We start from the raw sequence: 21,763 nt of genomic DNA, 5'->3' as shown, positions 1-21,763 counted from the left end.
TGCTAACAGGGCCGCTGTGGATTCATGGTGGATTTGGAGGCTAGTTCATTTTCAGTTCCTAGCACCTTGCCCCTAGTTTCTACCCCTTTGGTGTTCAGAGAAATTAAAAGACAGGATAGGTGAGAGAAATATGACAGAGGGTTAGAGATTAAAATTGGGGGGGTGATGAGGGCAGGCTTGAACAGATGTCAGAGTTCTAATCCTTATCCTGACACAATGCTCCCAAACCACCCTGCCTGGTTGATTATGTAAGGGCCAGTACAGTGAAATGCTAGTCGTTTGTGTTGGTCAGGTGATTTGATGTTATGCATGTTGATAATGGTGGGTTGCGTGTGCATTGTGTACACCATTGTGTCAAGGGTTATCTTGTCTTTTCATTGGTCTGTCTGTGTGTCTGTGTGTGTGTGTGTGTGTGTGTGTGTGTGTGGTGTGTGTCTGTCTGTGTGTGTCTGTGTGTGTGTATATGCATGGTATGTGATGTATTGTTTCATATCTTTAATTTAATTTTTTCTCTCTTTATGTGTGTGCGCATGTAAATCTGTGTGTGTGTGTGTGTGTGTGTGTGTGTGTGAGAGAGTGAGAGAGAGAGAGTGTGCCTGTGCGTAGTTCCACACCTCTGTAGTGGGCATCCTGTCTCCTCCTCTCTATCTTGTCCTGGTCTCTCCTGGAGGGGTGCATCCCCCGGACTTCCCCTGCCTTCTGGGCCACTTCTCTGGAGATGTCCTTCAGACGGCTCTTAGGATCACTGGTGCCCAGTGTCACTGCAAGACGGGAAGAAAGAAACATATTATGTAACACATTCCATTTCAGTAATTTTGAGAAACTGATTGAGTGACTTAAATTCCAATAGACAATACAAGGGGCAGAAACACAGCAAAAAGAATGTGTAGCAAGTCAAACACGCAAGTGGGAACTTTCTTTCTCCTTCTAAAGCCCAATAGAAGAAGAGAGACAAAACTATAGTAACTTAGGCCACCCCAACTCCCTCTCCATCTTCCACACCCTCCATCCCTCCTCTACCCCACTCCCCTCTATCCCGACTAGACCCCTGGACGCATTGAACAGTGCGGAGTGTGTAAAGGAGGGAGAGTGGGGGGAACTTTAGGGCCGACCAATGTGCTAATGTATACGGTGGGCTTGTCTGCTGGGTGAGGGGAAATGCAACGAGGTGGAACCCGTGGAGCTGCAGAAACCATTTCCCTCTCCTTCTGAGTCTTATCTCTCGCCATGTAGGAGAAAGTCAGAGACGACGGATAGAACTAGAACTATGCACTGCGGTCATTTCAAACCCACCCTCTGTAGCACAAAGAATGTGCTAGAACAAGTTCTCTGTGAATATGAGTCATGATCATTCCCAGCTCTCCAAGATATAGGCCTCCAATTTGAAATCAATGATAAGAGAATTTGGTCTTACGGCATGCACATTGCAGTCACTCCATTGCCTGAATTAAGTGTTGTGAGGACAATTCATCTCTTTTCCCACAAGGTACTTGACTGCTATTGTTGTCAGTCATTCAGAGTGGATTTGCTGTTCTCAAAATCCTGAGCTACTGGTAACATTTTCCATTGCTGGGGGATAGAAAACAGTCAAAACACATTGTACAGTTGAGCTGCTGGCTTTAAGCAGGGAGTAACAACAAAGGGGGACCAAAACAAGGGCAGATATTACGCCATGCTCCGCAATAACAAAAGAATGTGCAATAATAACTATGGCTGAATCGCAAATGGCACCCTATTTCCTATATTGTGCTCTACTTTTGACCAGAGCCTGTATGTAAAAATACCCATCCCTCCCTCTCTCTCTCCCACCCCCCAACCCCAAGTGTCGTACCTGGTCCTCGGCCCCCGCTAGTCTGGCCGCTGTCCCTGGTAAAGGGGGAACTATGGGTAGAGGGGTTCTGGCTCTTCTGTTTCAAACCGCCAAGGCCCAGCAGGGCATTCAGGTTCTCCCTGGTCAGGTCCAGCTTCTTGGGGCCTGGAACTGTAGGCTCAGGCGCTGGGTGGTCGGAAAGGAGAAGAGAGTGAGAAAAATCAGGGTTGGGATCAATTTTATCAATCCCAAAAAAGCAATTCATAGGTATTATGTAATTTAATGCCATTAGCTTTTCAGTAAATTCCCCAAATATCCCCAATAATTAAAAATAAATACAAAAAAGTGGAGCGCTACCCAGTTAACAAAATGTGTGATAACTGAAATTGATGACAATTCAAAAATAAAAATGGTTGCTCTTTCTTCTTAAGCTCGTCTGTAACACTGCGCTGCCTCTGAAGGCAACATGGCAATGTGACGACCTGGGGCGAGGCCAGCTCAGCGAGTTAGAGGGAGGATCATTAAGGGGGATAAACCCCACACCAAACATATCCAAAAGGTTTTAAATCCCCACAAAGAAATGTTCAGCTGTTGTCATCAACAACTTCCTGCCATTGCCAACTGCAATGAGTATTATGGTTGAGGTTGACGTCAGAAATAAATAAATCATACGAAAAAAGAAGTGGGCACCCGAGTGGCACAGGGGTCTAAGGCACTGCATCTCAGTGCTAGAGGCGTCACTACAGACACCCTGGTTCGAATCCAGGCTGTGTCACAACCGGCCGTGATTGGGAGTCCCATAGGGCGGCTCACAATTGGCCCGGGTTTGGCCGGTATAGGCCGTCATTGTAAATAAGAATTTGCTCTTAACTGGCTTGCCTAGTTAAATAAAGGTTAACAATTTTTTAAATAAATACAAATAAAAAAAGGCCTTCTGCTCATGAACTTTAGTCGTTCGGTTTCAAATCAAGTATTGATCAGTTGGAACACCGTTAGCTAATACCCTTAAACATTAATCCAACTAGAATTGCTCAAATCTGACAGCTATCCCAAAATTCACAGCTTTTCCAGAAATCCCAGTGGAATATTCCTGTAATCAGGAGGCAATAAGCAGGACATTTTCCAACCCTAAATCCAACTGAAGTGATGGCACACAAACTTGTTTTAAAGTGCAGCACGTATTTGTAGAGTTATAGTCACTTCAGTTGATAGGTCTTTTCTGGTCATCCACAGTCTAGACACTTGACATAAATGTCAAATGCATGGTGAGACTTCAAAAGACACCAAAATTGCATCCCGAACAGACCCAATTGACCCCATCACTTTTTTGTCCACACTGCAACGTGTACAGTAGCTCAACTTTTCTTTTTACGATTCTCACTCAAACTGAATGAGGTGGGGCTGACACTTAATAAAAAGCTATTCATGTGCGTCTGGCAGGGGGCTCACGGTTTGACCAAAATATTTAAAGTAAGTTCTGGTCAAAACTTTAAGAACCACTGCTCTGTGGCAGTGGCAGTCATTTGGTTAAGTGTGCATTTCAGCACACGCCGTCAAAATAAAAAAAAGTTAACCACCGTCACACCATTGGCAACACTTGCTGACATTACTTCCAAATGGCTGGTGCTGCAGAACTCTACTTTTAAAAGAACATATTGACTGTGAATTTACTGCACGACTTAAATATAGCACCCCCTTGTTAAGCTTGAATTAAAAGAAACTATGAATTATAAACGTGGTATGTGGTTCCTTGGAATTGGCACAGGTGAAGCTGAGGAATGGTGGTTTAACCACTTTGGAAAGGGGGACAGTTTTAATCTGGTCTCCAAAAGACCTAGACCAAGAACACATTTTGGTGTCAGGTTGTCGCAAGTCAAAGATCATTAGATAGACTGCATCTGCATCGCAAAAGCACATCTTGGTTTGATGACAACATGAAAAATGATTGACTTGGCATTCTGGAAAAAAACTATTTCTGCATGATTTTGATTTGCAAATTGAAAGCAGTTATTCCCCTCAACGTGCTGGAAAGTTCCATGACTCTAGGGTTAGTTGTGTAGTTCTTCCCATAAAAGGAACGAAAAGAGAATGTCCTTTTGTCCGATGTCTTGTATACCTTGGACGTCTCCATTGACGGGAGCCTTGTAGCGGGAGTGATCGCAGTTCTGGCGCGAGGCGTCGTCTACGGAGATGGCGCTGCCGTCTGGGTTGGAGTAGAATAGGAGGAGGGGCTGGAAGTGGCCTTTAATGCATTTGGTGGCCACGTCTTTCCACCGGGTCCCAATCTAGGATAGAGGAGGTGAGATATAGAGGTCAATAGTGTGTGTGTGTGTGTGTACACTTCTGGAAGGCTGTTTGTCTGTGTACCACACATACACACAAACTGGAATTTTCCCAATGTGACAAGAAGTCACCTTCGTCTTACTGGCAGCAACCAGTTTCCTCATCTCATTACCCTGAGAGGTCTTTTCAGAAGATGTGTTCTTTAGTGACAATATACATTACTACTTTTGAAGCTCCTGTATTTGATGAGCACCAGTTGCCAAAATCTACATTTAAAACTGAAGGTACCCAAACCCTAGCTCTGATCTGTGTACACCTTTCAGAAAACACTGCCTCGTTCAAAATGGTTGACACACTTCAAGCGGTTGGGCTCTAAGGAATACTCCGCTGCAAGTAATGTCGAATGCATTGTTAAAAATGAGACACATGCATAGCGCACAAACAAAACAAACAAATAGATTTTGACACAATGCTTTCTGTGACGTTCTTTGTACCGCTACCCCAAAACATGTAGTGACCATAGACCAGAAGAAGCGCAATTGGATCCAAGCTTATCACCAACTGTTCAGAGATTAATTTTACTTTTCTAATTCCACACAAAACTCTGATTGGCCAAGGAGGCATTGTTGTACACTGCGAATGCACATTTTCCCTTTGTCCTGGATCTTAAGTGAAAAATATGCACTGAAGCGAAGTCTCACAATCACATTAGCTGAGCTGGGCTAGGTGTGTGCCTCGCTAGAAAATGCCACAGAGGCAGACTGGAGGCTAACAGATGCTAGTGTGCTCCCTAATTAACCAAATGAACGAAGGGGGAGAGAGGAGCAGAAGGTAAGACACAGTGAAAGAGGAAGAGAGAGAATAAAGAGGGAAGAGAAAGAACAAGAAAGGAAAGCAAAATGAAGGGAAGAAAAAAGGATGGAGAAACAAAGGTTGGAAGAGGTCGCTTTGAGTTGACATTTTGATGGTGAAAACTTATCCTTGCCTGGGACAAAACACACAAAAAAAATATATAGGAGAAACACTGAACCACTACTGCAACAATACATTAAAAAAAGAATGGAATGACAAGAATGATAGTCAACAAAACACAACCTGTAAAATATAAATATAGTGGAAGTTTTAAAAGCTATCCATAAACTGTAGGGCATGTCTGCTCGTCACTTGGTGTGAGGCAGTGAGAGAATGAGGAGCAATACAGCAGGTATATGGAGTGTTATTTAGCTGGCTAAGAGTGCTGTACTGTAGCCCTCCGTCCCAGTAGGGCTGAAGTGCACACACTGCATAAGCTGCTGATGGATTGACTCGGAGCCAGCCAGCCCCTGCACCGCAGTCCAGTCAAATGCACTGGACACTGTGCCGTTCATTAGCACACTCACTTATGCACGCGCTCACACAGTCATGCGCACGAAAAAGACCAATTCCAACCACGAGTCATTTCAATATATCCAAAAAGTCCACTAAACAGTGTATCTCAACTGTGGATGACTGATGATGCAATTAATTGCTTTAATAGTTACCATTGGGAAACCCTAGTACACTACTACTGTACAAGTGCTGCTGCTGTGTGTGCGCGTACACTTGAGTGTGTGTGTGTACTTGTGAACGTGTGTGTACTTGTGAACGCGTGTCTCTCCCCCGCACAAAAATAATTATTAAAACTAACACCTTTGCCTTTCTTGAACTAACACTTATCCTTTCTTACAAGCTCTGACTTTGTTTATAGCTACTTTGAGGAAAAATGTACTAACTACGACTGTGATGTGTGGTTGTCTCACCTAGCCATCTTAAGATGAATGCACTATTTGTAAGTCACTCTGGACAAAAGTGTCTGCTAAACGACTAAAATGAAGGGGGAAAAAAAGTGTCCCACTGGGCACAGACGTCAGTTCAACGTCTAGTTTTGATTTACACTGAACAAAAATATACACGCAACATGTAAAGTGTTGGTCCCATGTTTCATGAACTAAAATGAAAATAAAATAAAAAGAACCCAGAAACGAACAATTGCATTTTATTGATGGCAATTTGAATGCACAAAAATACCGTGACGAGATCCTAAGGCCCATTGTGAGGACCATTTTTTTTAAGGTATCTGTGACCAACAGATGCATATTGGCGTCGGCTAATGGGATCCGAATAAATAAATGTAAAAAAAATAAAAAAAATATGTATTCCCAGTCATGTGAAATCCATAGATTAGGGCCTAATCAATTTATTTCAATTGACTGATTTCCTCAAATGAACTGTAACTGAGTAAAATCTATGAAATTGGTGGATGTTGGGTTTATATTTTTGTTCAGTATACATTTGGTTGAGTTTGGTGAAAAAAAGACGAAATACCCTTACGTTGATTACTTTTTGCAACACCAATTAGTTTTCCATGTTGATTCAACGTCGTCGCCTTGATTTTTGGGGGGGGGGTTGATTCAACCAGTTTTTGCCCAGTGGGTGTGTGTGTGAGCGAGCCTCCTTGCGTTCATGCGCGCATGTGCGCATGCTTGCTTGTGTACGTGTCTGTGTGGGTGGTGGTGGTGGTAGTGATTATAGCAGACTTTTCAACCCCGGGGGTGGTGAAGGGCGGTCGATGGGGCCCTTAGACGATAAAGACTGTGGCGATGGAGATAAGAGATGGAGCGGGGCGCTCCTTGCTCTCTCTTAAAACTGCCTGCTTTTATCGGTTCAGACAAGTACATTTATGCACTGCGCTTTGAGTTGCTGCCTGGGTACAGTTTAGCTCCCTGTGGACTGCAGGTAGCCGATAGTATCTAAATCATTTTATGGAAACCGTTCCATTGATATCAGATTGGGATTATAGTTTTATTTAAATAGTCAAAGAACTATTCAAGCCAGTTACCAACCTAACATTACTTTAGTTAGTCTTGTTATAAAACGTATGTGCGCACTAGTGCAGGTGTGGTCTGAGCTTCATATCTCACCACAGCAAAAGACTCAGAGGCTATGAGGGCATTAGATGTGGTATGTGTGTGTGTTTGCTTACTTGCTTGGTGAGTGTGTATTTTGGTGTTCAAGACGCATCAACGTGCTCTCACCTCTTTGACGGTGGCATCGTCGAAGAAGACCCATTTGGCGGATTTGGTGTGGAAGGCGAAGGCACAGTAGTGGCGGCTGGAGTAACAGATCATCCCAACCAAGAGCAACTCTCCCTTTTTGGCGTGCTCGTCTGTCACCCGATAGAAGAGCTGCGGACACATACGCACATTTCAATTACTTTATTTGGATCAAATTAGATAGAAATTACCAAAATACACAAAAACAATCCCATGCTGCCCACGAGTAACCTTGCCTGATGACTTACGTTAGCTGCCCGATCTAATGCCTAGGCTTTAGCTCAATGGACTAACACAGTCTTGCATTATGCAGCAGAACCGGGTTTGAACATTCTTAGTCACATATACAGCCCTTTGGCCAAAACTATCATTTTTGTCATCCACACGTTAGCATTTGGACAGTATAATTGCCCTTCAACTTGGACTGTTGCGGGTCTTTTTTGCATTGTACATTTCCACAAATCGAGCAGTTTCCATCAAGCTAGTTCAGGCAATTATCATTGTAACCACCGCCTCCCACCAGTTTGAATAGACCGCTGGATGAAGAGTTTGTGAAATAACCTGTTTTTCCCCACCCGTATTTCCTGAATGGCCAGTTCTCTTTGGCTATGGGAGACAATGGATTCCTAGGAAGGGGGAGGTTTTCTCCGACACCCAGCACAGTCACATGAACAGTGCGAGTATGAATCAAGACCTTTGTGGTACTTGGTGGGGCTTCTACTAGACTAATCCAGTTCTGGAATGCATTCAAAACAAGGACAGGGGCAAAGAGGAATCTGTGCCTGTAGTCTAAGGGGGCTGTTGTGTAATACGTTGGGCCTGTTCTGTGAGAGTTTAGCTTAGGTTTGACACAGGTTTCACAGAAGCTCATTCTGTGCCTGTAGTCTTCAAGGGAGATGGAGTTGCGCAATATGTTGGGCCTGGTCTATAAGAGTTTGTTCTAAGTTTGTAGTAGGTTTAACCGAAGCTCATTCCGTTTCTGAAAAAAAAAAACATCTTGAAGGAACAGTGTCAGCCAGAGTAGAGTGTTACAAATTAAACCTCCTGCATGCCCACGCCAAGGACACTCTGTACTCCAACACAGTCCCAACTCACACATGTACAGAAAACACACGCCACATCTTCCACACACACAAAACCTTTCTCTGACTCGCTCTCTCTCACACACACACTGTGCCTTTCCATCGTGGCACGGAGGAAGCGTTGACACGAGCTGGCCTGTGCAGCAGAGGCTTTTTGATCGGCGACGTGGGCCAACTGGGCATCGCACCGCGCACTGCTTACGCAACGCTCCGACAGACAGAGGGATAAAACCCACTTTATTTCCCACATATGCTCCACGGCACCAAAATAAACAGACCCCAACAGAATCAGGGCAAGGAATGGCAGCTGTGGAGGCTCCGACAAACAAACATACACACAAAAACACAAGACAGAAAGCAAATTGAGTAAAACCAGAATGCAGTGATTCCAAACATATTCTAAACAAAGTCACAACAGTATTGTTTTTCCTATTCTAGTGTTCACATAATTTTGGAGCGGAGGCAGACATTTTGTTTTGATGCAATCAGTGCCTTGGCCAATTTAATCAGACTACTTGAGTAATCTGTTTTAGTACGGGCTGACAGTCTTTTGATTATTGTGATTCTTGGAATAAGACATTTTTTAATCGCGTGTGAAGGTTTTTGGCCATCTCAAACTTTCTTCACAGGTATTTGGCTTGTCCCTTCTTGTCCTCCATCAGAGATCCAACTTTGGATCTCCATCTTTTTGTGAGAAATTACACTGGTCACGCAAAACATTTATAAAAGTATTTATAAAGTATATATAGCCCACACTTTAGATGAGACCATATAAAAAGACGTAACTAATGGTTAGTAAATGGTTTATAATGACCTATATTAACACTGGAACCACCAACACGGTCAATCTGACCGTTTTACATTCTGTCATTTTAATAAATTAATTTCAATAAAAACCTTGAAACAACCTGTCCCTGACTTTTCCTAAATGTGTGTTACACACTCTAGCAGTACTTTCAGAAAGATATCATAGAAGACTAAAACGTTTTGAACATTTCATCCTCAAAGCGGTCAAAATAACCATATGCATATTTAACAGTACAATAGCCGGACCTCGAGGAGTACCAATAGCCACCAGTCTAATAAATCACTCAGTCTATGAAGAAAATATCTGAAAATATCAGTAGCCTAAACATCGGTATAAGCGCCAAGCATGTTGGTGAATAGAGAAAATCAGCACAAATAATGGAATTATAATGAATATACAGTTGAAGTCGGAAGTTCACATTCACTTAGGTTGGAGTCATTAAAACTTGTTTTTCAACCACTCCATAAATTTCTTGATAACAAACTATAGTTTTGGCAAGTCGGTTAAGACATCTACTTTGTGCATGACACAAGTAATTTTTCCAACAATTGTTTACAGACAGATTATTTCACTGCATCACAAATCCAGTGGGTCAGAAGTTAACATACACTAAGTTTACTGTGCCTTTAAACAGCTTGGAAAATTCCAGAAAATGATGTCATGGCTTTAGAAGTTTCTGATAGGCTAATTGACATCATTTGAGTCAATTGGAGGTGCATCTGTGGATGTATTTCAAGTCCTACCTTCAAACGCAGTGCCTCTGGGAAAATCAAAAGAAATCAGCCAAGACATCAGAAATTTTTTTGTAGACCTCCACAAGTCTGGTTCATCCTTGGGAGCAATTTCTAAACGCCTGAAGATACCACGTTCATCTGCACAAAAAAATTGTACGCAAGTATAAACACCATGGGACCACACAGCCATCATACCGCTCAGGAAGGAGACGTGTTCTGTCTCCTGGAGATGAACGTACTTTAGTGCGAAAAGTGCAAATCAATCCCAGAACAACAGCAAAGGACCTTGTGAAGATGCTGAAGGAAACAGGTACAAAAAGTATCTATATGCACAGTAAAATGATTCCGATATCGACATATCCTGAAAGGCTGCTCAGCAAGGAAGAAGCCACTGCTCCAAAACCGCCATAAAAAAGCCAGACTATGGTTTGCAACTGCATATGGGGACAAAGATCGTAGTTTTTGGAGTAATGTCCTCTGGTCTGATGAAACAAAAATAAAACTGTTTGGCCATAATGACCATCGTTATGTTTGGAGGAAAAAGGGGTATGCTTGCAAGCCGAAGAACACCATCCCAATCGTGAAGCACGGGGGTGGCAGCATCATGTTGTGGGGGTGCTTTGCTGCAAGAGGGACTGGTGCACTTCACAAAATAGATGGCATCATGAGGCAGGAAAATGATGTGGATATATTGAAGCAACATCTCAAGACTTCAGTCAGGAAGTTAAAGCCTGGTCGCAAAATGGCTTAACGACAAAAGTCAAGGTATTGCAGTGGTCATCACAAAGCCCTGGCCTCAATCCTATAGAAAATTTGTGGGCAGAACTGAAAAAGAGTGGGCGAGCAAGGAGGCCTACAAACCTGACTCAGTTACACCAGCTCTGTCAGGAGGAATGGGCCAAAATTCACCCAACTTATTGTGAGAAGCTTGTGGAAGGCTACCCAAAACATTTGACCCAAGTTAAACAATTTAAAGGCAATACCAACAAATACTAATTGAGTCCATGTAAACTTCTGATCCACTGGGAATGTGATGAAAGAAATAAAAGCTGAAATAAATCACTCTACTATTATTCTGACATTTCACATTCTTAAAATAAAGTGGTGATCCTAACTGACCTAAGACAGGGCATTTCTACTAGGATTAAATGTCAGGAATTGTGAAAAACTGAGTTTAAATGTATTTGGCTAAGGTGTATGTAAACTTCCGACTTCAACTGTAAGCGTTGATATGACAGGGGTCAAAAATAGTTTGTCAGTTATTGGACAAATTATTTGTGGCCTCACTCGTGCTTACAGTATAGTGTGCGTCTTCACGCAACCATTGGATCTCATTTAGCTGTAATCCCTTGTCCTACAGTACCTTGCAAAAGTATTCATGCCCCTTAGCGTTGTTCCTATTTTGTTGCATTACAACCTGTAATTTAAATAGATTTTTATTTGTATTTCATGTAATGGACATACACAAAATAGTCCAAATTGGTGAAGTGAAATCAAAAAAATAAATTGTTTCAAAAAATTCTAAAAAATAAAAAGTGGACAAGTTGTGCTTTTGTATTCACGCCCTTTGCTATGAAGTCCCTATATAAGATCTGGTGCAAACAATTACCTTCAGAAGTCACATAATTAGTTAAATAAAGTCCGCCTGTGTGCAATCTTGGTGTCACATGATCTCAGTACACACACACACACACACCTGTTCTGAAAGGCACCAGAGTCTGCAACACCACTAAGCAAAAGGCACCACCAAGCAAGCAGCACCATGAAGACCAAGGAGCTCTCCAAACAGGTCAGGGACAAAGTTGTGGAGAAGTACAGTTCAGGGTTGGGTCATAAAAATATATCCGAAACGTTGAACATCCCACGGTGTACCATTAAACCCATTATAAAAATATATAAAGAATATGGCACCACAACAAATCTGCCAAGGGAGGGCCGACCACCAAAACTAACAGACCAGGCAAGGAGGGCATTAATCAGAGAGGCAACAATGAGACCAAAGATAACACCTAAAGGAGCTGCAAAGCTCCACAGCGGAGATTGGAGTATCTGTCTATAGGACCACTTTAAGCCGTACACTCCACAGAGCTGGGCTTTATGGAAGAGTGTCCAGAAGAAAAAAAAACATTGCTTAAAGAAAAAATAAAATAAGCAAACACATTTGGTGTTCGCCAGAAGGCATGTGGGAGACTCCCCAAACATATGGAAGAAGGTACTCGGGTCAGATGGGACAAAAATGGAGCTTTTTGGCCATCAAGGAAAATGCTAATTCTGCCGCAAACCCAACACCTCTCATCACCCCAAGAACACTATCATGCTGTGGAGATGTTTTTCCCCATCGGCAGGGACTGGGAAACTGGTCAGAATTGAAGGAATGATGGATGGCGCTAAATACAGGGAAATTCTTAAGGGAAACCGGTTTCAGGCTTCCAGAGATTTGAGACTGGGATGGAAGTTCACTATCCAGCAGGACAATGACCCCAAGCATACTGCTAAAGCAACACCCGAGTGGTTTAAGGGAAACATTTAAATGTCTTGTAATGGCCTAGTCAAAGCCCAGACCTCAATCCAATTGAGAATCTGTGGTACGACTTAAAGATTGATGTACACCAGCGGAACCCATCCAACTTGAAGGAGCTGGAGCAGTTTTGCCTTGAAGAATGGGCAAAAATCCCAGTGGCTAGATGTGCCAAGTTTATAGAGACCCCAAGAGACTTCCAGCTGCAAAAGGTGGCTCTACAAAGTATTGACTTTGGGTGGGTGAATAGTTATGCACGCTCATGTTCTGTTTTATTTCTTGTTTCACAATAAAAAATATTTTACATCTTCAAAGTGGTAGGCATGTTGTGATACAACAACCCCCCCCCCAAAAAAATCAATTTTAATTCCAGGTTGTAAGGCAACAAAATAGGAAAAATGCCAAGGGGGGTGAATACTTTCACAAGCCATTGTAACAGTCAGGACAAATCTTCATCTCTTTCACTTGATTGCAACACTTCCCACAAATAAGTCGCTTGCAGGAGCTGCAGCTGAAACAGGTGTTGTGGGTTCTGTTCTGAGTGCATCTGCCCACCTTGCAGTTTCTCCTCCCTGGAAGCTGTGCGCAATTTGGCTCGGGCAATGGCTCCCGTTGAATACTTGCTGCTACCTTGGCCCGAAATGTCGCTCATGTAGCCCGTGTGCCAGACTGATGATGAAGTCTTTCCTACTCATGGTGTTCATGCACAGCTTGAACAACACGTGTGATGATAGCAGCTAAGTCAAGCATGTTGTAGAACACCGCAACAGGCCAGCGGCGAGTTCCTCCTTTCACCTAGCCCAGCTGTGCCATCTTACCCAGAACATAATCCGGAACTCGCTCACCTGCTGCCCAAAATAGATCCTTTCTCAGATATGGAAAGCTATTCAGCATGAATCAGAATAATAATCATCAGAATGTCATGAACCATTTCATCACTGCCATCAGAGTCGTTTTCATTCAGATCTTGTAGCAACGCTAACGCAGCATGTGCCTCCATTCATCTTGGTCTTTCCATTGTAAATGAGGCACACTCTCACTGTGTAGCCTACTCCAAGTAGAAGTAGAGTAAACTGAGAAAACTGCTTGGATTCCAGTGGATTGATATAGGGTACACCGTTTTCAGATTATAATTACAATACATCAATACAATAGAATGGCCCGCCTTGTTCTTCATTCCCAATTGGTGATTAGGCCTACACAATTATGCATAGTTGTTTCTTCTCGCTCATCAACTCACCCATTTTCCCCAATAATACTATACTTCATTTATGTAATCTGCTGTTATATGTGTGAAATTAGTTTCGGTATAGGTTAGGTTCAGTTGAGGCAATTATCGGCATGATTATCAACTGAGCACGGCACATTCACCTATCGGAGAAGGAGCGGGAACCGGCCGATGGAAAACCATTCCAAAAATGACATTCCTTCCTAAAACTGGTTATAACTCCAGATAAAACTACACCTTATGGAATAGTAGGGACTGTGAAGACACACACACACACAGGCATGCATACACGCATACACACATAATAACATACGCACTATACACACACACGTACACATGGATTGTGTTGTAGATATGTGGTATTAGAGTAGTGGCCTGAGGGCACACACTTAATGTGTTGTGAAATCTGTTATGAAATGTAGTGTAAATGTTTTTAATTGTATATAACTGCCTTAATTTTGCTGGACCAATGCTGCATTTTTTAATGGGGATCAATAATAAATACAAATAAAGTGTGTTATATAGACTTATTTAGGAAAAGACAAGGACGAGGGGGACATGACTTTAAAAATGGCAGAGTATTTAAACATTTACATTTATATAAACATTAAAATTTGTTTTGTCATTCTGATGCTCTCTGCCTTGCTAGTTTTAATGTTCACTGAGTATATCAAACATTAGGAACACCTTCCTAATATTGAGTTGCAACGCCCCCCTTTTCCCTCAGAACAGCCTCAATTCGTCGGGGCATGGACTCTACAAGGTGTCAAAAGCGTTCCACAGGAATGCTGGCCCATGTTGACTCCAATGCTTTCCACAGTTGTGTCAAGTTGGCTGGATGTCCTTTGGGTGGTGGACCATTCTTGATACTGTTGAGCGTGAAAAACCCAGCTGTGTTGTAGTTCTTGACACAAACTGGTGCGCCTGGCACCTACTACCATGCCCTGTTCAAAGGTACTTTCACCATCGGAATGGCACACATCCACAATCGATGTCTCAATTGTCTCCTCCCCTTCATCTACCCTGATTGAAGTGGATTTAACAAGTGACATCAATAAGGGATCATAGCTTTCACCTGGATTCACCTGGTCAGTCTGTCATGGAAAGAGCAGGTGTTGTTAATGTTTTGTATACTCAGTGTACACAATCACAAAGAAATCCATTCATATTCCGTTTAGGAAGGTCATGAAAAACATGACACAAAGCAATTTATTTAAAAATAACAGAATAGCATGCTTTGAGTTGTATTATCTTTGCTTAGAAGCCAAGGCTATGGCTGCGCCATGCCAATCTGTGGCTGTGCCTTGCCAACAAAATCAACTTATTCATTTAGCAGACATCCCAGGCCCTGCCCTACCATAGTCAACAAACATATTTTTACAGTAAAAACATGGAATATATATAACAATGGAATATAGCAGAAGAAAATAAAGGATTGTTTTCCAAATGGCTATTGCTGATTGTCACCAGTAGCCTACTCACATGAGGAATGCACAGAGCCACGGTTATTCCTGGAAAAAGTTATATTTTGAAACAGAGACCATCCGCGGAATTTGTAGAGTTGTTTGGCATGAATAGGTTCATTAGAAACCTTGGAATCTGCTCTTTCTGATAGGGTATAGCAATCATAATGTCTGGCCTGCATGAACTCTATAGGATGATATGGAAGAAGTGCTATTTGCTACTCTCAAGTGCAGGTCATCAGTCTCTTCATTCTCGATTTGACGATTGATAATATTGTCACCCATCAGACTATTGTCAATTTAATCTTGTCTTTAGGCAAAATGTAGTATTTTGTGTGTGAAATTATTTTAAATGTAGTTAGATGTAGAGTGGAAGGGCCAGCTTGGTAGGCAAGACTATCGCTTCTGGATCAATCAATACATTTTCTGACTGATTACATTTTAACATAATAAATGCATTCATTTGGCAAGTTATTATGGATTATTTATACAATTGAAATATCATCGTCAGAAAGACCATCATGGCCATTCTAGTAGTTATGGAATTCCGGTACTCTGAGTGTTAAATGGAGTAATGAATGGAGTAATGAATAATAAATGATGAATAAACTATTTACTAATCCATTATAAATGCTTTGTTACGTGGAGTTATTATAAAGCACCACCCAACTTTACATACACTGAGAGTCCAAAACATTAAGGACACCTGCTCTTTCCATGACATAGACTGACAAGGTGAATCCAGGTGAAAGCTATGATCATTTACTGATGCCACCTGTTAAATCCACTTCAAATCAGTGTAGATGAAGGGGAGGAGACAGGTTAAAGAAGGATGTTCAAGCCTTGAGACAACTGAAGTGCCTTTGAACGGGGTATGGTAGTAGGTGTACTTTCATTGAACGAAACACAAGAGTAGACCGACTGACAGCGCTACCGTACAGAACTGAGCTTCGTAGTAATGTGCTTTTTGTCCCTGCTGGCTTGCTGTCCTTACCCCGGAAAGGTTGAGGTGTGGCCCCAGCGAGCGAATTACGTCCTCTGTGAGGTCCGACTGGTCCGAGTCCCACACGAAACCGATGGTGACTATCTCTGGAGAGTTCATGAGGACGCGGCGGATCTTGATCCTCTGGCCACAGTTACTCTGATGACAGAGAGTGGGAAGAGACTTAACCAGTCGAGCAGAGCTAACTAACCAGCTTAACTAACTAAACTAAGCAAAGTAACTAGCCAACTAACTCAGTAACAAGAACCATAAATACAATTTCACAGTTGATCTTAGTTCTGTTGTCTTGCTATTGATTTTCCGAATTTCCCCTCCTTAGTAGTTGTTTAGTGTGATGGAGATGGAGGTGCATCTTGACTTGAGTTTTCCATTGACATGCATGACTTTCTTAATGCTTGATGGGGCAGCCACTTACCGGACAGTTACGGGAATCCCCGATGGTACTGGCCGCTTGCAGCAGCTCTCCAAATGACTCATCCCGCCTCTGATACACCTGTTGACTGAGAATGAAAGAGAGTGTGAGACAAGGAAAGAAAGGTAGAGAGAGACAAAGCTAGAAAGTACAAAAGTCACTCAGTAACCCTATGAGGAACATAGAGAAATGTGTTCTGTGTGACATCAGTTTGAAAACAATAAGCATGGCTTACCAGAGGGCAGTGGTGGAGACATAATGCACTAGCTCAGTGAAGGGCAGGGGGTCGGAGGATGCCCCACAGCTACGGCAGACAGACTGCAGAGGAGAGGGGAACAGGAACACAATACAGACACATGGCCGTTAGCTAGGCGCCGCTTAGCCACTGCCAAGCACTAATTATCAAGTCAGCGTGTCATTTCGCGAGGGGTAGTAGTTTGGGGATGGTTATGGGGAAATTACTACTGTGGGCTGTTTGTGAAAATTGTGATGGGAGAGAGTGGAGTGTTTGTCAGAGTTTAGAGGAAAAGTGGCGGGTGGGTTGTGGTTTGTGTTCGGTCTTCAGACTTAATCTATTGCCCCCTTAACTTCAGGCCTTTAGATCCAAAGCATTGCTGGTTTTCAGCTTCAGTGTGAAGTGTCCACTAGTTACAGGTCAATTAATAAACTACCAAGAAAACAAAACCTGCAGTGCACGTGACCTCAAGGGTCAGATATCAGTTCCTCTGATCTATCATGTATTGTAGACCATGTTGTTTTTTACCCATCAAAGCAACCTTCCAGCAAGAGAGCTACTGGGTGTACAGGCTTTTGTTCCAACCCTACTGTAAAACACCTGATTCCACTAATCAAGGTCCTGTTGAGCAGCTGATTAACGGAGTCAGGTGTGTTAGAGCAGGGCTGGAAAAAATGTCTGAAAACCTACTTGCTCTCAGGGAGGGGAGTTGGCCACCACTGTATCACCATCAGAGTGGTCTGAAACATTGATGCCAGGACAGCTCTGGGGTTTAGGGACATGGCATCAGAGATGAACATCATACCGGCAGGGCAGGGAGGGTGTGTGTGTAGGGGGAAATCCTTGGAGATCCTATGTGACATTGTTCGTCTTGTACTGCTACCGCTCACAGAGATCTGAGGAAAACCACCCTCTGCATTCCAGAGGAGTAGCCCCACTCTGGAGATGTGACGGATTGGGTAGCTCCCATCTCAGACAATGATCCATGTGCCTGCTGCTGCACCCCTGATGGATTTTTTTATTTTACCTTTATTTAAACTAGGCAGCCTACCAGGGAACAATGGGTTAACTGCCTTGTTCAGGGGCAGAACGACAGATTTTTACCTTGTCAGCTCGGGGATTCGATCCCGCAACCTTTCGGTTAATCGGTTACTCTAACCGCTAGGCTACCTGCCGCCCACAAATGGATGGAGTGTGTGCGTAATCCACGTGTCTGCAACTGGATATGGACGTGTGTGTGTGGGGGTGCTGCCAGATGCTAGTGGTTTTCTCTAACCTGTTCATAGAGTGTCATGGCAAACTTCTGGTGTGTGATGCAGGACTTGGAGGTGCAGGCATCCGTCTCCTCAGGCACAATATGCAGGTGGATCCTCTCCAGAATATTCTCCTGTGGGAATATAGTATGCCGATAAGAAATGAGAATACACCAAACATTAGGAACACCTACCTAGTATTGAGTTGCACCCCCTCCCCTCCTCCCTTCTGCACTCAGAACAACCTCAATTACTCGGGGCATGGATTCTAAGTCGAAAGCGTTCAACAGAGATGCTGGCCCATGTTGACTCCAATGCTTCCCACAGTTGTGTCAAGTTGGCTGGATATCCTTTTGGTGGTGGACCATCGTTGATACACACAGGAAATTGAGCGCAAAAAAAACAGCAGCATTGTAGTTCGCCTGGTACCTAGAACCATACCTTGTTCAAAGGCACTTAAATGATTTATCTTGCCTAATCATCCTCTGAATGGCACACATACACAATCCATGTTTCAATTGTCTCAAGGCTTAAAAATCCTTCTTCAACCTGTCTCCTGCCCTTCATCTACACTGATTGAAGTGGATATAACAAGTGACATTAATAAGGGATCATAGCTTCAACCTGGTCAGTCTATGTTCTTAATGTTTTGTATACTCCGTGTATAGGGAATAGTAATCTCGGTTAACCCAGAACTAAAATATTGCGTAATTTGGTCAGATGCTTGAGTAGGTTATGGGGTAAGCGTGTTAGAAATTAAGATTTCTGGTTTGCGAAGTCCCCCACCCTCGCAAAAGGAAACTCTTAGCCGAAGCCACCCCTTACGATCATTTCACTTGTGTTTATCATTCGTGTGGGCACACCAGTTTTAGCACCGCCCTCGCCCAATCCTTATACATCTAAATAAAAACAAATGCTGCTTGTCATCTTACGTATCTCATAGGACAGTGGTTCTCAATTCTGGCCCAGTGGGCCCAATGGGGTGCTAATTTTGGCTTTTTGCCTGAGCACTACACACCCGATTCAAATAATCAAAGCTTGAATCAGCTGAGTAGTGCTAAGGCAAAAACAAAAAATGGGAGAACCACTGCCATAGGATGGGACAGTACCAGTTAGGTTTACGTAGATCTTTCCACGAGAGATTGAGACAATAGTTGTCAACAAATCACAATATATTCCATTAGCAAAGTTTGCTCGATCTTATCCATGGGAACATTCTAATTTCCAAATTGAAACTAGTAATCATCCCCCTCGATTACAATATTACGAATCACCAGCTTATTCTTTATCCCCAGCATGTATTACCCTCAACTCACCCTCAGCCATCAGCTTCTCTCCCCAATGTACCAGTACAGACAAGAAATATTTCCCCCCCTGATACATCAGTATGAGCCTGTATTGTTTTGTGACATTTAACAGCTAGGGAGTTATGCTGTGCCTCACTACTGTAGTTAAGGAACCAGTCCGTGTGCAAGCACTTGAAACTCGCTCCTGTTGCTATGGAATCCCCGTAGGTTTATGAAACATTCAGGCTGCTTTTAGACCTCCATAACCACACAGCCATTTATTCTGACACTGGCTAATTCGGCTCATAAATAAGTCGTACTGCTAAAGCATTCATTACAGAGCCTTGACTCGGTCTTTACTTTACGCATGTAAACCCAAGATTCCCATGGGAAAATCTAGATAAAGAGAGAGTCCCCGTATAACTTTGCCAAATCTTAACATACACACAGTAAAACGTTCATGCAACTTCACGCCCATGGAGAAATAAACACAGAATGAAGTCAGTTTTTACAATGTTAGAATGGTTAAGATGACATGCCTGAGAAAGGACTCTCTGAGCAAACTGCACATAAAAATAAAAGGGGGGGGGGGGAAAGGTTGTACACAGTATGCAGAAGCTCCTTTAACCATTCTACCTGATATCACGTCACCTCAGGTGTTCAAACATTTTTATTCTAGCTATGTAATTGAAACAGCATTGTTGCCACACTGAAAAAGGGGCATTGTTTACAGAACAAGAATTCAAACATCGAATTTTTTGTTTTGTTTGGCACCTGACCTTTCAACCACCACATTGGATTTCATTGGATCGTGGTTCTTTGAAAATCATTGGTTATTCATAACAGACTCGGGTAGGGAATCTGAGGTAAATTTGACGTAAATGGCTCGTGTGACTGGTTCCCTGTGTTGCCGGGAAGCTCGGAGAGTGGGCATATTGGTTTATCGGTTTGGCTGGCCGCTCGTTTTCTCATCACCTCCTGTTCTTGAGAGAAAGAGACTTAATTTTCTCGGCTGTTTATCCTCCACTGTATAATGAGCTCTCCTGAATGAATGTCCTCCCCACTCAAGACCTGCTGCGCTAAACAGGAAATGATTATATGTCTGTGCTGACTCGGTTTAGAGCAATTACGCTACAGTGACAAACCTGATGCAGGCAGACAGAGAACATAATGTACTGTAGTGTAGCCTCACCTAAGCACTATAGCTGAAGGGCTAAAGAGGAACTAATTCATTAGCTAAGATGAAGTCTAAAACTAGATGTAATGTACAGTAAAATTCCTAAAATCCTGGATGTTTCTTAGTTGGTGTTGAAGCGTCTGAACATCGTGCTCTCAGATGGTAATGATCTTTTCTCTGTTGGGTCTAGAATAAGTGTTAAAAAGAACAGGGTAACAAAGCATTACTATTACATAGTGGTGTAAAGTACTTAAGTTAAAATACTACTTAAGTAGTATTTTGGGTATCTGTACTTTACTATTTATATTTTTGACAACTTTTACTTCACTACAATCCTGAAGAAAATTATGTACTTTTTACTCCATACATTTTCCCTGACACCAAAAAGTAGTTGTTCCATTTTGAATGCTTAGCAGGGCAGGAAAATGTTCCAATTCACACACTTATCTAGAGAACATCCCTGTTCCTCCCTTACTGCCTCTGATCTGATGGACTCACTAAACACACTGGCTTCGTTTGTAAATGAGGTCTGAGTTTTGTTGTATGTCCCGGTTATCCAAATTTTTATTTTTTTAAGAATTATAATGATGCCGTCTGGTTTTCTTAATATAAAGGAATTTGAAAAGATTTATACTTTTGATATTTAAGTATATTTTAGCAATTACATTTACTTTTGATAGTTAAGTATATTTAAAACCAAATACTTTTATACTTTTACTCAAGTAGTATTTTACTGGGTGACTTTTACATTTACTTGAGTCATTTTCTATTAAGGTATCTTTACTTTAACTCAAGTATGGCAATTGGGTACTTTGTCCACCACTGTTATTACAGTAGGATAAATGTTTGGAAGTTAGCAAACTAAACACAAATGTACTGAATATCTATGGTGAAAATGACTCAGTCAGAGAGTTCAAAGACCACTTTAAACCACTCAGAGTGATGTTGCATAACACAGTGAGGAAACAGTTAAGGCCCAAAGATTGTGTTTTGGCTTACGTACCCCACCACCATGATATATTAGAGGCTGTGTCGAGGGGATTGATGGGAGAAGGGATATACCTCTTTCAGACGATGACCTCGCTTAAATGTTTGTTACAGCCCCCCCCCCCCCCTCAAGTGTCCCCAACACACTCACACAAACAAACATACACACACATTCCACTCTTGTCGCCTCTGCTCAAAGGCCCCCTGGATACCAGGGATCTGCCAGAAAGTCTGGTCAGTCACCAAAGGAACTTACGAAGCACTCGGCAGCATCGTCCATGAAGCCCAGCTGAAAGCGGTGCTCATCCTTAAAAGTCTCGGCCAGGGCGTGACGCAGGTTGTCTGAGGGCAGGGCGCGCTCCCGACTGTGCTGGAACTGGGAGAAGATGCCCTGCGGAACAGGAAAGGGGGAT

General features: G+C 42.6%; 1 protein-coding gene across 3 annotated transcripts in view; it reads right to left on the bottom strand.

The window, feature by feature from the left end:
• Positions 1 to 21,763, bottom strand: part of LOC106577622 (ubiquitin carboxyl-terminal hydrolase 53) — a 61,674-nt gene that overhangs the window by 21,054 nt on the left and 18,857 nt on the right. For all 3 annotated transcript variants that reach the window (XM_014155839.3, XM_014155840.3, XM_014155841.3), the window contains exons 4-12: positions 21,607 to 21,741; positions 17,924 to 18,034; positions 16,648 to 16,730; positions 16,416 to 16,500; positions 15,992 to 16,138; positions 7,147 to 7,296; positions 3,927 to 4,095; positions 1,832 to 1,996; positions 615 to 761 (exon numbers count right to left, since the gene is read on the bottom strand). In XM_014155839.3, coding sequence (XP_014011314.3) covers positions 615 to 761; positions 1,832 to 1,996; positions 3,927 to 4,095; positions 7,147 to 7,296; positions 15,992 to 16,138; positions 16,416 to 16,500; positions 16,648 to 16,730; positions 17,924 to 18,034; positions 21,607 to 21,741 — 1,192 coding nt within the window. The remainder of the gene's footprint in view (positions 1 to 614; positions 762 to 1,831; positions 1,997 to 3,926; positions 4,096 to 7,146; positions 7,297 to 15,991; positions 16,139 to 16,415; positions 16,501 to 16,647; positions 16,731 to 17,923; positions 18,035 to 21,606; positions 21,742 to 21,763) is intronic.

Source organism: Salmo salar, chromosome 18, assembly GCF_965601325.2.
Source record: "Salmo salar chromosome 18, fSalSal1, whole genome shotgun sequence".
In the NCBI taxonomy this organism is placed as follows: Eukaryota; Metazoa; Chordata; class Actinopteri; order Salmoniformes; family Salmonidae; genus Salmo; species Salmo salar.
The sequence above is the reverse complement of the archived record's forward strand: the minus strand, read 5'-3'. Positions and strand labels throughout refer to the sequence as shown.